General features: G+C 42.4%; 1 protein-coding gene and 2 long non-coding RNA genes across 11 annotated transcripts in view; 1 reads left to right on the forward strand and 2 right to left on the reverse strand.

Annotated features, from left to right (window-relative positions):
* LOC111953231 (band 4.1-like protein 3) overlaps positions 1-10,857 on the forward strand; it is an 84,040-nt gene extending 73,183 nt beyond the window's left edge. For 7 of the 9 annotated variants that reach the window (XM_023972367.2, XM_023972355.2, XM_023972356.2 and 4 more), the window contains 6 exons: positions 780-959; positions 3,667-3,801; positions 4,836-4,934; positions 6,969-7,049; positions 7,714-7,830; positions 9,537-10,857. In XM_023972367.2, the coding sequence (XP_023828135.1) occupies positions 780-959; positions 3,667-3,801; positions 4,836-4,934; positions 6,969-7,049; positions 7,714-7,824 (606 nt within the window). In that variant the 3' untranslated portion in view covers positions 7,825-7,830; positions 9,537-10,857. Of the gene's footprint in view, positions 1-779; positions 1,383-3,666; positions 3,802-4,835; positions 4,935-6,968; positions 7,050-7,713; positions 7,831-9,536 lie in introns of all 9 variants that reach the window. The other 2 variants (XM_070435665.1, XM_023972361.2) reach the window with 2 other exon arrangements.
* Positions 22-3,299, reverse strand: LOC139023178 (uncharacterized). Its single transcript, XR_011474321.1, has 2 exons — positions 2,983-3,299; positions 22-2,446 (listed from the first exon to the last, which is right to left on the reverse strand). It is a non-coding gene; the product is annotated as an uncharacterized lncRNA (long non-coding RNA).
* Positions 8,200-9,563, reverse strand: LOC139023177 (uncharacterized). Its single transcript, XR_011474320.1, has 3 exons — positions 8,386-9,563; positions 8,282-8,351; positions 8,200-8,211 (listed from the first exon to the last, which is right to left on the reverse strand). It is a non-coding gene; the product is annotated as an uncharacterized lncRNA (long non-coding RNA).
* Positions 10,858-11,920: the final 1,063 nt, after the last annotated feature.

Genomic DNA, 11,920 nt, shown 5'->3' on the forward strand with positions numbered 1-11,920 from the left:
TATACAACTTAACAAATGGGATAACAGCAGTTATAATTTATTTGATTTGATTTCAACTTTACATATACAGGTTATTCACATTGAGATAACATCTCTTTTGTAAGAGACCTGTTCAGTATCTATACTGTTTGTCCCTGATGCGTTTGTCCTTGTTGGTGAGGAAATGTTGTCGCTCTAGCCACTATGCTGTCTGTCAGGCATTTCTGTCATCGCCACTTGCCTGTTCCCTGTCAGTCCGTCCTTCCTCCCGATCATTAAAACAGAGGACAGGTTGATGAGGACACATGGTTTAGGACAGGTTTATGAGGACACATGGTTTAGGACAGCTTTATGAGGACACATGATTTAGGACAGCTTTATGAGGACACATGGTTTAGGACAGCTTTATGAGGACACATTGTTAAGCACAGGTTTATGAGGACATGGTTTGTCTAGACAGGGGTACCACATGGTCCTATGACTTTATTGAGGAGGAATGTGAGAGCTTTATTCAGGCGCATATTTTATTTTTCAACCCTACTCCTCTTTTAGAACATTTCAATACCTCAAAGTGGAAAACAAAGCGATCATGCAATGCAACCAATGTTAAATGACAACATGCATTCAGAAGATCACGTCGGTACTAACATATAAAGTAACCCTTTCCTGCAGTATGGAAACACAATCATGCTATTTGTCTTTGTTTTAGCATTTGATTCCATACTAGGCCTACAGTAATTGAAGTGCCCACACAGGTTCAAGGAGACTGACTGTGACGTCTTGTTTGTTTCCTTTGCTAGACAACAGAGAAGTTGGAGCGTATCGTGCTGCAGACAGAGGTGGTATCATCCCAGCAAACAGAAGAGGTTGAGGATCAGCCGAAAGAACAGCCGGCAGAGGACCAGGAGCAGCCGGTGGAGAAACAGCCTGACGACCGGCCTGACGACATGGAGAAACAAGCTGGTCAGCAGCCTGAGCAGGTAGAGACAGATTCATTGGGAGGGATAAAGGATGATGTGCCTCAGTCCGTGCTTGGGTTTACAGGGACGCGCATGCATGATGACTCGGACACGCCCAGCGAGGCGAGTGACACTAGCGGCACCGCTAGCATAGCCTCCGCGGGGCCTGCCCTGACTGCCGCGGCCCAGGCCGCTGTGGACGAGGCTGTAGGGGCGGCGGTGAATCAGACAGAGACTGAGGAGGAAACTCCAACCGCAGGCTCAGGTGGAGGCCTGGGGCTGGACAGTCCGTCAGAGGGAGAGGTGTCCTCAGGGTCAGTCTCAGAGGAGGAGGAGAAAGAGAACAGCCTGGACTGGAGAGGGCGCTTTGTGTCCCCCTCTCCTACAGGAGCATCCTGGCAGAGTCTCAGTGGGGAGGTAGCTGCTGCTAGAGCTCACTCAGAGGTAACACCCCAAAGAGCCCCAACCTTTTCCCTAGTTGTCCCGTAAGTACCTCCTCAACCCTTCTTCCCACTCGCCTGCATTAGCACTGGAAAAGCTAGCTGAAACTACCCTGGTCTCACATTCCTTTTTGCCCATGCTACTTAGAAAGTGCTCAATCTAGCCGAGGCTTACCCTTACAATCGCCTGTAATATCACTCGAGCGTCCCAAAATTATCCCAATATTGGCCTCCCATTTGCCTGTAATAAGCAGTATTACCACTGGATAAGCCACCCAACTCTCCGAGTCCTGCCCCTCCTCTTCACCAATAATACCAGTCAGCCATTACAGCCTGTGGAGCTGTGTGTGTAGTGATGTGCAGGTGGGGAAAACAATGACCTTGTTTCCTGTTTCCTGTCCCTGTTTCTGCACACTGGGGTTTCTATTGGAAATCAATACCCTGGCCAGGCAGGCTGTAAACACTGCAAGCTGCAGATACACGCTACTGTATGTATTACCCAGGAGCAGTATTGAAAACTGTAGTGGAAGATTGCATAGAGGGAGGTGTGTGTGTGTGTGCCTGTAGTGTTTGTTCTGGAGCGGCAATATAAACGTTCAATTCGAATATTTCGACCTGCACATGTACACACAGTTTCACAGCGGAAATGGTGCATATCCCTTCCTGGTAGTACTGCCTCATTTCCCCAATGTTCCCAAAGATTACCTTTGTGGCAATCATGAGTGGCAATAATTTAAATGTTTTATGGACACCCGTCTATGAGAAGCACAGCTTAAATAGATAGCAGTCTGTTGCTATCAATTAAGTTTTAAGTCCACAGCCAATTTCAATGATATGGACCGTTTCAGTGAAAGCAACAGGAATTGTTTATAAATACGTACAATCCTGCCAGGTAGACCGATTTGGCCTTCTCCAAAATGAATTAATAGGCTTCCACACATCCATATAAAGCTTCAGATAAATAAGACTTACTCAGTGGTGAACACTGTTGAGTTCTGTCATGCATGACACAGACTGGCTGAAGTGAAAATCTCTTTGCCTTGTTCTTCGGTCAGGGTCCTAAGGGACCTGGGTGATACACAACTCTTTCATCAGGAAAACAAATGTTGTTGTTGTTATTGTAAACATTTGACATTTTCTTACTTTCTTTGTAACACAAAATTCTCCCTTATTCTGTGCTTTGGGATTTTGTGTTATCATTTATGTTGATTCATTTATTGAAGTTTTTTATATTTTATCAGAGAGCATGCATCTCTTGAATGATCCACAATTATCCACCCTAAGCCACTCATTCCTATAATTTACAGTGTTAAATAACACTGATATGTGAGAACAATATTTTTTGTGAACAAATATGTTATTTTGTCGTTATAAAAAGGTTGGTAGCAACATGTGAAAATCGTTATGGAAATCTGTTGCAGCTTAAGTCGACTACAAAACCTACAATGCAATGCTCTCTCTTAGGGCTGGCTGTCTGGCTGGCTAGCTAGCCAACGTAGCTACACACAATGATATCAAAGTCAATATCGGCATGTGAAGTAGCTAGTTAGCTGTAAAATCGCCGAAACAAACTGCACTATCAATTTAGGAGTTTACAATCTCACCATGTTCAACCTGCAGATCGATGTGCCTCAGAGTGGAGTCTGACATTCGCAATGGCCATGTAACGGCACCATGCAATGCACCCTGGACTGAAGAGGCAGTCAAATAGGAGAAATGTGCTAGACCATCCGTTAAATTACACATTTCTTGAGGTAGGAATATCAAAAATATGATCAATGGCTAATTCGAAAGAAGACAACTTCCTGCGTTTTGACATCGGCCAGTATTGAAATCTGACATGTATGACAGACGTTTTCACAATCTAAAAGTTGTATTCCGATTAACTTCCAGGTTAGTGAGAGTGACTTTATCGCAGTGCCATGTCATACCGGCAGAATTTCTTCCTGCTTAAACGGCAATAGCAAATATACACATGARATGTCCCAGGGAAGTGATAGAACATTGCTCAGAGATGCACAAAAACAATCATATTCAAAATGGGTGAATCTTTTCTTTAAACTTTTTTCCCATTTTCTTCTCCTGCATTTTATATGACCTTCCAATAAACAAATTGCTTGTGTATGTCCTGTAGACAGACGGTGAAATTGTAATTGTGTGTGTGTGTGGTCATGAACATGTTTGTGCGTAGATGTACGCTAGCGTGTGACCATAAGGTATAAAGATCTAACTTTCTGCACCAGTCTCCTTTTGTCTCTCTCCATTTCACCYTTCTTCCTCTCTCTCAGACATCTGTGCTGGAGTCTCCAGAGGTCCTGACCTTCAACAGGGCAGACGTGATGGAGGAGACAGAGATGCTGGTGACCCAGGAGGTACCTGTAATACACACGGAAATGAAAACCATCACATACCGGTCACTGGAGGTAAAGGTCCTCACAAAACGTCAGGGTTGTTCAGGCTCATGCTCTGTACTGGTTCTTCTCATATACTCCAATGTGCATCTTTTCAACCTCATTCATTAGGGCACACAATATAAAAGTTTTAAAAGTTTTGCAACAGAAAACAAAAAAAAGCCCTGGGAATTGCTCTGTTTCAGTCCGTTTTCTTCCGTTTGGTGCCAAAKGAACACRACCCTGTTCTTCAAATCAAATGTTATTGGTCACAATCACATGGTTAGCAGATGTTAATGCGAGTGTAGCGAAATGCTTGTGCTTCTAGTTCCTAGAGTGCAGTAATATCTAACAAGTATTCTAACAATTCCCAAACAACTACCTAATACATACAAATCTAAAGGGTTGATTGAGAATATGTACATATAAGTATATGGGCGATGGCCGAGCAATGGCCGAGCGGCATTGGCAAGGTGCAGTAGATGGTATAAAATACAGTATATACATGTGATATGAGTAATGTAAAATATGTAAACATTATTAAAGTGGCATTATTTTAAGTGGCATTGTTTAAAGTGACTAGTGATCCATTTAATAAAGTGGCCAGTGATTGGGTCTCAGTGTAGGCAGCAGCCACTGAGTTAGTGATTGCTGTTTAGCAATCTGATGGCCTTGAGATAGAGGCTGTTTTTCAATCTCGTAGTAAGAGGAAGGGAAGCGCTACTAAGGTACACAATAGTACATTTTGGTAGACAGAAGGTGCTCTTTGGTAGAAGGGGTGAATTGGTCATCAAAAAGAAAGGAGGACCAAGGCACTCTTCATATAATTAATTCAAATGCCTTTATTTGTACGGCATGTTCAATAGAAACAACTTTTTTTTTTAAATGTAAAACTTTGTTTCTAATGAACTAATGAACTAATGTATGGCATATACAAATAAAGGCATTTTAATTAATTATATGAAGAGTGCCTTGGTCCTTTCTTTTAGATGACCTGTTTTTCAGTCTCTCAGTCCCAGCTTTGAAGCACTCAATGGAGAGGATATATTGTGTCTGTGTTGTGCCAGGGTGACGCTGACATTGATCCAGAGGCGGGGGTGTTGATGAGCGCCCAGACCATCACCTCAGAGACCAGCAGCACCACCACAACCACACATATCACCAAGGTAGGTACTACCTGACCCGGCCTCAGTGGGGCACCACTCTCATTCACCATCAGCATGAATGAATAGGGGCATGAGTGAAGAGAGCAGGGATCATCAACTAAACGCAACATGCAATAATTGTAAAGATTTTACTGAGTTACAGTTCATATAAAGAAATCAGTCAATTGAACTACATTCATTAGGCCCTAATCTATGGATTTCACATGACTGGGAATACAGATATGCTTCTGTTGGTCACAGATACCTTTAAAAAAAGGTAGGGGCGTGGATCAGAAAACCAGTCATTATCTGGTGTGACCACCATTGCATCATGCAGCGTGACATCTCCTTCGCATAGAGTTGATCAGACTGTTGATTGTGGCCTGTGGAATGTTGTCCCACTCCTCTTCAATGGCAGTGCGAAGTTTCTGGATGTTGTCGGGAACTGTAACACGCTGTCGTACACGTCGATCCAGAGCATCCCAAACATGCTCAATGGGTGACATGTCTGATGAGTATGCAGGCCATGGAAGAACTGGGATATTTTCAGCTTCCAGGAATTGTGTACAGATCCTTGCGACATGGGGCTGTGCATTATCATGATGAAACATAAGGTGATGGCGGTGGATGAATGGCACAACAATGGGCCTCAGGATCTCGTCATGGTATCTCTGTGCATTCAAATTGCCATCGATAAAATGCAATTGTATTTTTTGTCCATAGCTTATGCCTGCCATAACCCCACAAACCGCTCGCCCACACAACGCAATACACACTGTCTGCCATCTGCCCGATACAGTTGAAACCAGGATTCATCTGTGAAAAGCACACTTCTCCAGCATGCCAGTGGCCATCGAAGGTGAGCATTTGCCCACTGAAGTCGGTTACGACCTCAAACAGTCAGGTCAAGACCCTGGTGAGGATGACGAGCATGCAGATGAGCTTCCCTGAAACGGATTCTGAAAGTTTGTGCAGAAATTCTTTGGTTGTGCAAACCCTCAGTTTCATCAGCTGTCCAGGTGGCTGGTCTCAGACAACCCCACAGATGAAGAAGCCGGATATGGAGGTCCTGGGCTGGCGTGGTTACACGTGGTCTGCGGTTGTGAGGGCGGTTGGACGTACTGCCAAGTTCTCTAAAACGACATTGGAGGCGGCTTATGGTAAAGAAATTAACATTMAATTCTCTGGAAACAGCTCTGGTGGACATTCCTGCAGTCAGCATTCCAATTGCATCTGTGGCATTGTGTTGTGTGACAAAACTGCMCATTTTAGAGTGGCCATTTATTGGCCCCAGCACAAGGTGCACCTGTGTAATGATCATACGGTTTAATCAGCTTCTTGATATGCCACACCTGTCAGGTGGATGGATTATCTTATGAAAGGAGAAATGCTCACTAACAGGGATGTAAACAAATTTGTGCACAAAATTTGAGAGAAATAAGGTTTTTGTGCAGATGGAACATTTCTGGGATATTTTATTTCAGCTCATGAAACATAGGACCAACACTTTACATGTTGCAATTATATTTGTGCTCAGTATAGATTCAGCCGCAGGCTGATTTTTTTCTTGAGTGGATATTCAGGGGTCCGGAACATAATTACAAATATTTGTAGACTGCAAATTGACTGCAAGAAGCCCAAACAGATAATAGTTTCAAACCTTGCCTACATTTGTATACAATCACATACAKGTATATCTCTATTATGCGTGGGAATACTTTGGAACAGATTTCCAAAATTAAAATTACTTGAAGCTGATTTGCTGGTGTTTTTACAAAAAAAAAATTAATGTCCAACAAAACAAAAAATGAAATAATTGCTCAGTAAACTTGGGGGCCAGTTGGGGAAGCCTTGAATAGAGGATATAGATATTACTGGTCTGTTAGTGGTGTAGCTATAGAATTTAACCAAGGTGGTTCCTATGGCTCATTTGGTTTGAGCTTGCCGTTTGCTTCCCGCTTCCAACATGCTGTATACCAAATATATTTAAATATAGTTTTACTTAGTTGTTCCTTGACTGAAATGTCCCTTAAATTACATTTGATTTTTTACCAGACTGTGAAAGGAGGCATCTCGGAAACGAGGATCGAGAAGAGAATCGTCATCTCGGGGGATGCAGACATTGACCATGACGAGGTAGGAAGACACTCTTACACTGTGTGTCCTTTAGCATGCAAGTAGCCTTACAGCTATTAAATAGGCAGAGCTATTTTAACAACACAGGTGGTACTACAATGCTGATAATATTGGGTTCCTTACTCAGCGGGCAATAACATCATTATAGCGTCTTTTATGACGTCATGGTCAGGCTGTATACTAGTTGTCTTTTTAGCAACCAGAAAGACGTCTTTATCTGGTTGTAATCTGACTAGATAACAAATTGACATCTTTTCTTTCACGTGTTAATGTCGTCATGAACAATACGTCTTTACCCGGTTGCTACAGAAACCAGTTGGTTGCAATCTGGTTATATGGCCGCTTCTCAACCTGAATAACAGAAAATGACGTAAATTTGAAATAATTTATATATTATGCCTGCTGGGTACTGTGTTGAGAGATGCTTTGCCTTTAAGTGACTTAAAGCTCTGTTGTTCAACAGCTGAGGTCCGTGACCGGGAGGTGTACACACACAGTGACAAACGTGTATAAACAGAGTGACGAACGTGTACAAACACAGTGACTGAGGTGTACACAAACACATACTGTGACTAGTCCAACCCTTACACTTGTGATTCTGATCATACCCATTCCACCTTCCTCTCTGTTTCCCTCCATGGGGTGTTTGGCGTACTGTCTTTAGGCCCTGGCTCAGGCCATAAAAGAGGCCAAAGAGCAGCACCCTGACATGTCAGTGACCAAAGTAGTGGTCCACAAAGAGACTGAGATCACGCCCGAGGAGGGCGAAGAGTGACCGCAGGTAAGGGGACAACGTCGGTCGGTCAGTGACGGCTGGGGCTGGCTGACAGGACACTGACCTCCCTCCATTCCTTCCTCATCCCTCTGGCTCCTTTGTTGTCTACAGTCACCGCCTTCTCGATAGGGCTGCTTGATACTCAGCTAGCTCTACTAACCTGAGGCTGCTTGACACTCAGCTAGCTCTGCTAACCTGAGGCTGCTTGACACTCAGCTAGCTCTGCTAACCTGAGGCTGCTTGATACTCAGCTAGCTCTGCTAACCTGAGGCTGCTTGACACTCAGCTAGCTCTGCTAACCTGAGGCGGCTTGACACTCAGCTAGCTCGGACCTAACCTGAGGCTGCTTGACATACAGCTAGCTCGACTAACTGAGGCTGCTTGACACTACAGCTAGCTCTACTAACCTGAGGCGGCTTGACACTCAGCTGCTCTGACTAACCTGAGGCTGCTTGACTACAGCTAGCTCGACTAACCTGAGGCGGCTTGACACTCAGCTAGCTCGACTAACCTGAGGCTGCTTGACACTCAGCTAGCTCGACTAACCTGAGGCTCTTGAACATCAGCTAGCTCTACTAACCTGAGGCTGCTTTTAGTTTTTATGCTTTCAGCTTTCACTCCCCGATTCATCTGTGCCCCGCGCAGTATCATAATTCCTTCTGTGTGGATGGAGTCTCTATATCCTGTATAGCCTTCCATGGCTGGCTTCTATCGCTGAAATGCCTGCTCTAGAAATGTTCTTAGTGCGAATGTTTGCTTTTTCCTTTCAGCTTCTAATACCGTTATTGACAATAAGCAATTAAAACGTTGTGCGTTTGCTCATTGGTGTGTGCATTTTCTTTTTACTCTCTTTTGTCAAAATTTAGAGGTGGGTTTTGATTGATGTCTATAGTGCTGTCTGCTGGATGTCTCTGGTACTGTTTATAGTGTACTGGAAATACCGACAGTACGGTTTTCAAATTGCCAGTTTGTCTCATTCCTATTAAATAAAGGGTTATTTCGAGAGTGTATTGAGCAACATTATCTGATTTGGTCATTCTTTTCTGGTTATTGTTATGGCATGATGCTGAGGAAAGAGACACCATTTTACATTTCTTATTATCTAGGTTTCTGTACATTGTAGCAGAGGCATGTTACCGGACGGAGCTTGTGCTTGTGCATTAACCTTTTTCATTTATTTTTGTCATGTCTTAGCATGCAGCCTGTATGATACTGTGTTTGTACGTGTCTCATAAGTATTAGTTTAGATGGAAAAAGTTGTTTTCTGCCGATAACAGACAAAACATTGACTGTCTTTCACAGGACCCCTCTCATGCTCTGCTTTTAATCTCCAGTCATAACAGCTTCTTCCCCTTAAAGGAAAATCACATGATTTCACATGAAATTTCACATGCGAAATCATGTGAATACATATGTTTTTGGAACACTTCACATGTTTTCAAATTTCATGTTGCTTTACATGTTATCACATTAACTTCACATTAAGATCACWTGTGATAACATAAAAACACGTGTTTTTGGAACACTTCACGTGTGTTCACGTAAAATTYGTGTGGTTTTTCCATAAGGGTTATCTTCAGCCATAGTAGCTGCAGTAACAGAAAACATTTATTTCATTTCCATCCTTCTGAAAAAGATGTAAGAGAATGTGAATGCTCGCCATTCTTTCATCTAAGCATGTGCTCTATAAGGATAACCTCTCTGTTTTTCAGGATTGAAGGATCACTGGGTTCACCGACGTTTCAGGGGCATTCTGTTAACGTTACTTCACGCTCTTCAGAGTATGAGATGCAAGCAGGATAGTGACGTTGCCAACAGACAACACACCACTGTAGAGGACACTACTACTACTCCGTCTGACTACTACCGGACTAACCTAACCCACACTCACCAACACTACTGGCAAACACAGACCTCCAAAGCTGGCCAGCCCTTCATTGGAACATGTATACTGCATGAAAAGGGATCATTTCTGCATTTTGTAAAGGAGAAAACAAATACATTGGAGGAAATATCAAAATATATACATGTTTTACTTGACCTGTGCACTCAGGCTCGAAGGGAGAAGAATGTATGTCATGACAGTTTTGAGTTTTATGATAGTATACTCTGTTTTATTTATTATCGAACTACAATRATAGTAGCTAGGCTGAACGTGTATGATGGCACAATATTTATCCATGCAATAGATGTGACATTCATCTTGCCATAAGTCCCCTTATTTATCCCAATGCTGATTTTATTCCATTTTACATACAGTATTGCCTGGAAAAAGGCAAAAATAATATGTATGGTACGTACATTTGCTTAGTAGACCATATACCCTCAAAGATGATTTTGGTTTTACTTTAATTGTAAATATGTTCATTTGGATTTCCTTCAATTACAAAGTAAAGATGAGTATAATGAGGCAAAATCTCATAGAATTGTGTTASAAGGGAATGTTAAACAGACTCCATTACTGTGACTTCAGAGTTGATCAAGAAAACCCTTATAATATATGTCTTCACATGGTGGTCGGTGGATTGAACGTTCTTGTTGGGTTGTATCTGAAATGACACCCTATTACCTATATAGTGGGCTTTGGTCAAAAGCAGTGCACTATATAGAGAATAGAGTGCCATTTTAGACAGTCTTGCTCATTCTTAAATCATACCCAGAATGCACCTCTCATCCATGTGYGGCACATCCAAGCCTTAAAACTGAAGAATGGACAGACAACCTCCAGTACAACCCTGCAATGTGTGTTTGATTTCTCCAAGGCCGATGTGTCAGCGGCCATCCAACACAGGGGTATCATGCTCATTGAACCTGAGGTGACATGCTCCCCTCAATGTAAACAACTGGGATGAGAATGAATCATTAGTAGTGTCTTATATAAAATAAAAASTAAGACATATGTTTGGTCATCGGTCCCCCCTCAGAGATATTAAGAGCATGATGCCTCTGATCCCACTCCTTCGACTCATCAGCTGCAAAATCATCCATGTTGAATGTGTTTCCCACAAGATAAATAAAATGATAAATACATTGGGTTGGATCTTTGTCTATCGCTGAAATGCTATTTCTGTTATGCTTTCATAAACTCATGGCAGGAACTCTACAGTGAAACCATTTACAGTAAGGTAATGACTTTTACAAGTTTAAGTGACACTAGACCATAAAGTCCTCTTTCACTCGTCTCCTTTCTTCTAAAGATTTGCTAATTATTGATGGAAGGAACCCCGCTGAAAGGAAAGGTGTGACAAAATGGGTGGTCAAGTGTTACATGTGGTGTAAATCACTTTGGTTCTGTGTGACAGACGAATAATAATAACCAAGTCAAATGACCATCAGCAAGACAGTTACTTTGAATGACTCATATGAGAAGCAGTATTTGGTAATATGTGATAATTCAGTTCCACAACAGCATTGTCTAAAGAGGATCCTAACCAGTCAGAAACCAGGGCCTGTATTCAGGCTTCCAGTCAGACTACTTTGTGATTGCCCTGCTCAAAGGATGCTGGATGGTTACAGCTGTTTGTCACGAATCCAATTAGGCTTTTGAACAGTATGTGTTAGGTACAGTAGATAGATATATGTTCTATCTTTTTATGTTAGTGCTTGTCTGAAGCTACTGAAATGGAAATGGTTGAAATGACCTGAAAGGGTTCTCAACCCAGTTAAGTAAGAGTGAATACACACTTGTTCCTGCGGAAGTTATGCAATATAGAAATGTCAAATGTCTCTCTGGCTCTGCAAAATAGTTTTTGGTGTATCAAAAATCTATCCAGTACCCACAATGTATTTTACATAGCAGATTTAGCTTTTTATGGCATATTGGATTTGACTTTGCTCCAATTCAGATGCAACATGAAGTCAACTGTGAAGGCACAGCTGGTCTGGCATGATGAGGCAGATAGGGACATTGTTCCAATGGCTGGATAAGCATCGTGTTGGTTTTTGTAATTCCCCTATAGGCTTCAAGATAGGGTACTCTGAACACAAACCATAACAAATACACTGAGTGTACAAAACATTAAGAAACACCTTCCAAATGTTGAGTTGTACCCCTTTTTGCCCTCAGAACAGCCTCAATTCGGGCGGCGCACAATTG

The sequence above is a fragment of the Salvelinus sp. IW2-2015 genome, linkage group LG27 (assembly GCF_002910315.2).
Source record: "Salvelinus sp. IW2-2015 linkage group LG27, ASM291031v2, whole genome shotgun sequence".
Classification (NCBI taxonomy): Eukaryota; Metazoa; Chordata; class Actinopteri; order Salmoniformes; family Salmonidae; genus Salvelinus; species Salvelinus sp. IW2-2015.